The sequence below is a fragment of the Cryptosporidium hominis genome, assembly GCF_000006425.1.
Source record: "Cryptosporidium hominis TU502 chromosome 5 CHRO015116, whole genome shotgun sequence".
Lineage (NCBI taxonomy): Eukaryota > Apicomplexa > Conoidasida > Eucoccidiorida > Cryptosporidiidae > Cryptosporidium > Cryptosporidium hominis.
The window spans coordinates 1-576 of NW_666070.1; the positions used below are offsets into that span (position 1 = coordinate 1).

The following is a 576-nucleotide window of genomic DNA, read 5'->3' on the forward strand; positions in this document are numbered from 1 at the left end:
TTGCTCATATACTCCGTCCTGTAAATTATCAACATCTTTTATTATATCTATATCTGTTCTGAAATCTCTACTAATATTATTTAGTAGTAATATTGAAGAAATCTTATTTCTAAATAATTTTACATATTCAACAACTGAATCAAAGTCTCCAGTCTCTATTGCGATTAATAACATCTGTTCATCTGCTTGTGTTTCCAAACCAAAATCGTCTAAAATACCGCAAAATGAAGATAACAACAATCCACATAATTCCTTTAGTGATGAAGAGGAAGACGTTGAAGATGCATTATTCATTATTTGTGGTTCAAATTTATTACTATTATTGTAATGATTAGCTTCAGATACATCCATATTGTTACATTCAACCTAAAAAAATACAATAATTAAACTTATCCTCTTTTTCAATGCTTGATTCTTGTTCTATATGTTTATATTAATCTGATTTTTTCTTATTTTGTAACCACTGTTCCTCTCATTTACTTTTCAAAACTCAATCTCAAATCCTAACTATCTCCTACTTTTTGTATTATTAGTATTTCATTATTCTTATGCATTTATTTATATATTATTTAGTCC

The 576-nt window shown here is 26.4% G+C and overlaps 1 protein-coding gene across 1 annotated transcript; it reads right to left on the minus strand.

The window, feature by feature from the left end:
• On the minus strand, positions 1-351 carry Chro.50355 (hypothetical protein; the record flags this gene model as incomplete). Its single annotated transcript, XM_659723.1, has 1 exon — positions 1-351. A coding segment is annotated over one exon (351 nt), but the record flags the coding sequence as incomplete, so codon positions are not given.
• Between the last annotated feature and the right edge of the window lie 225 nt (positions 352-576).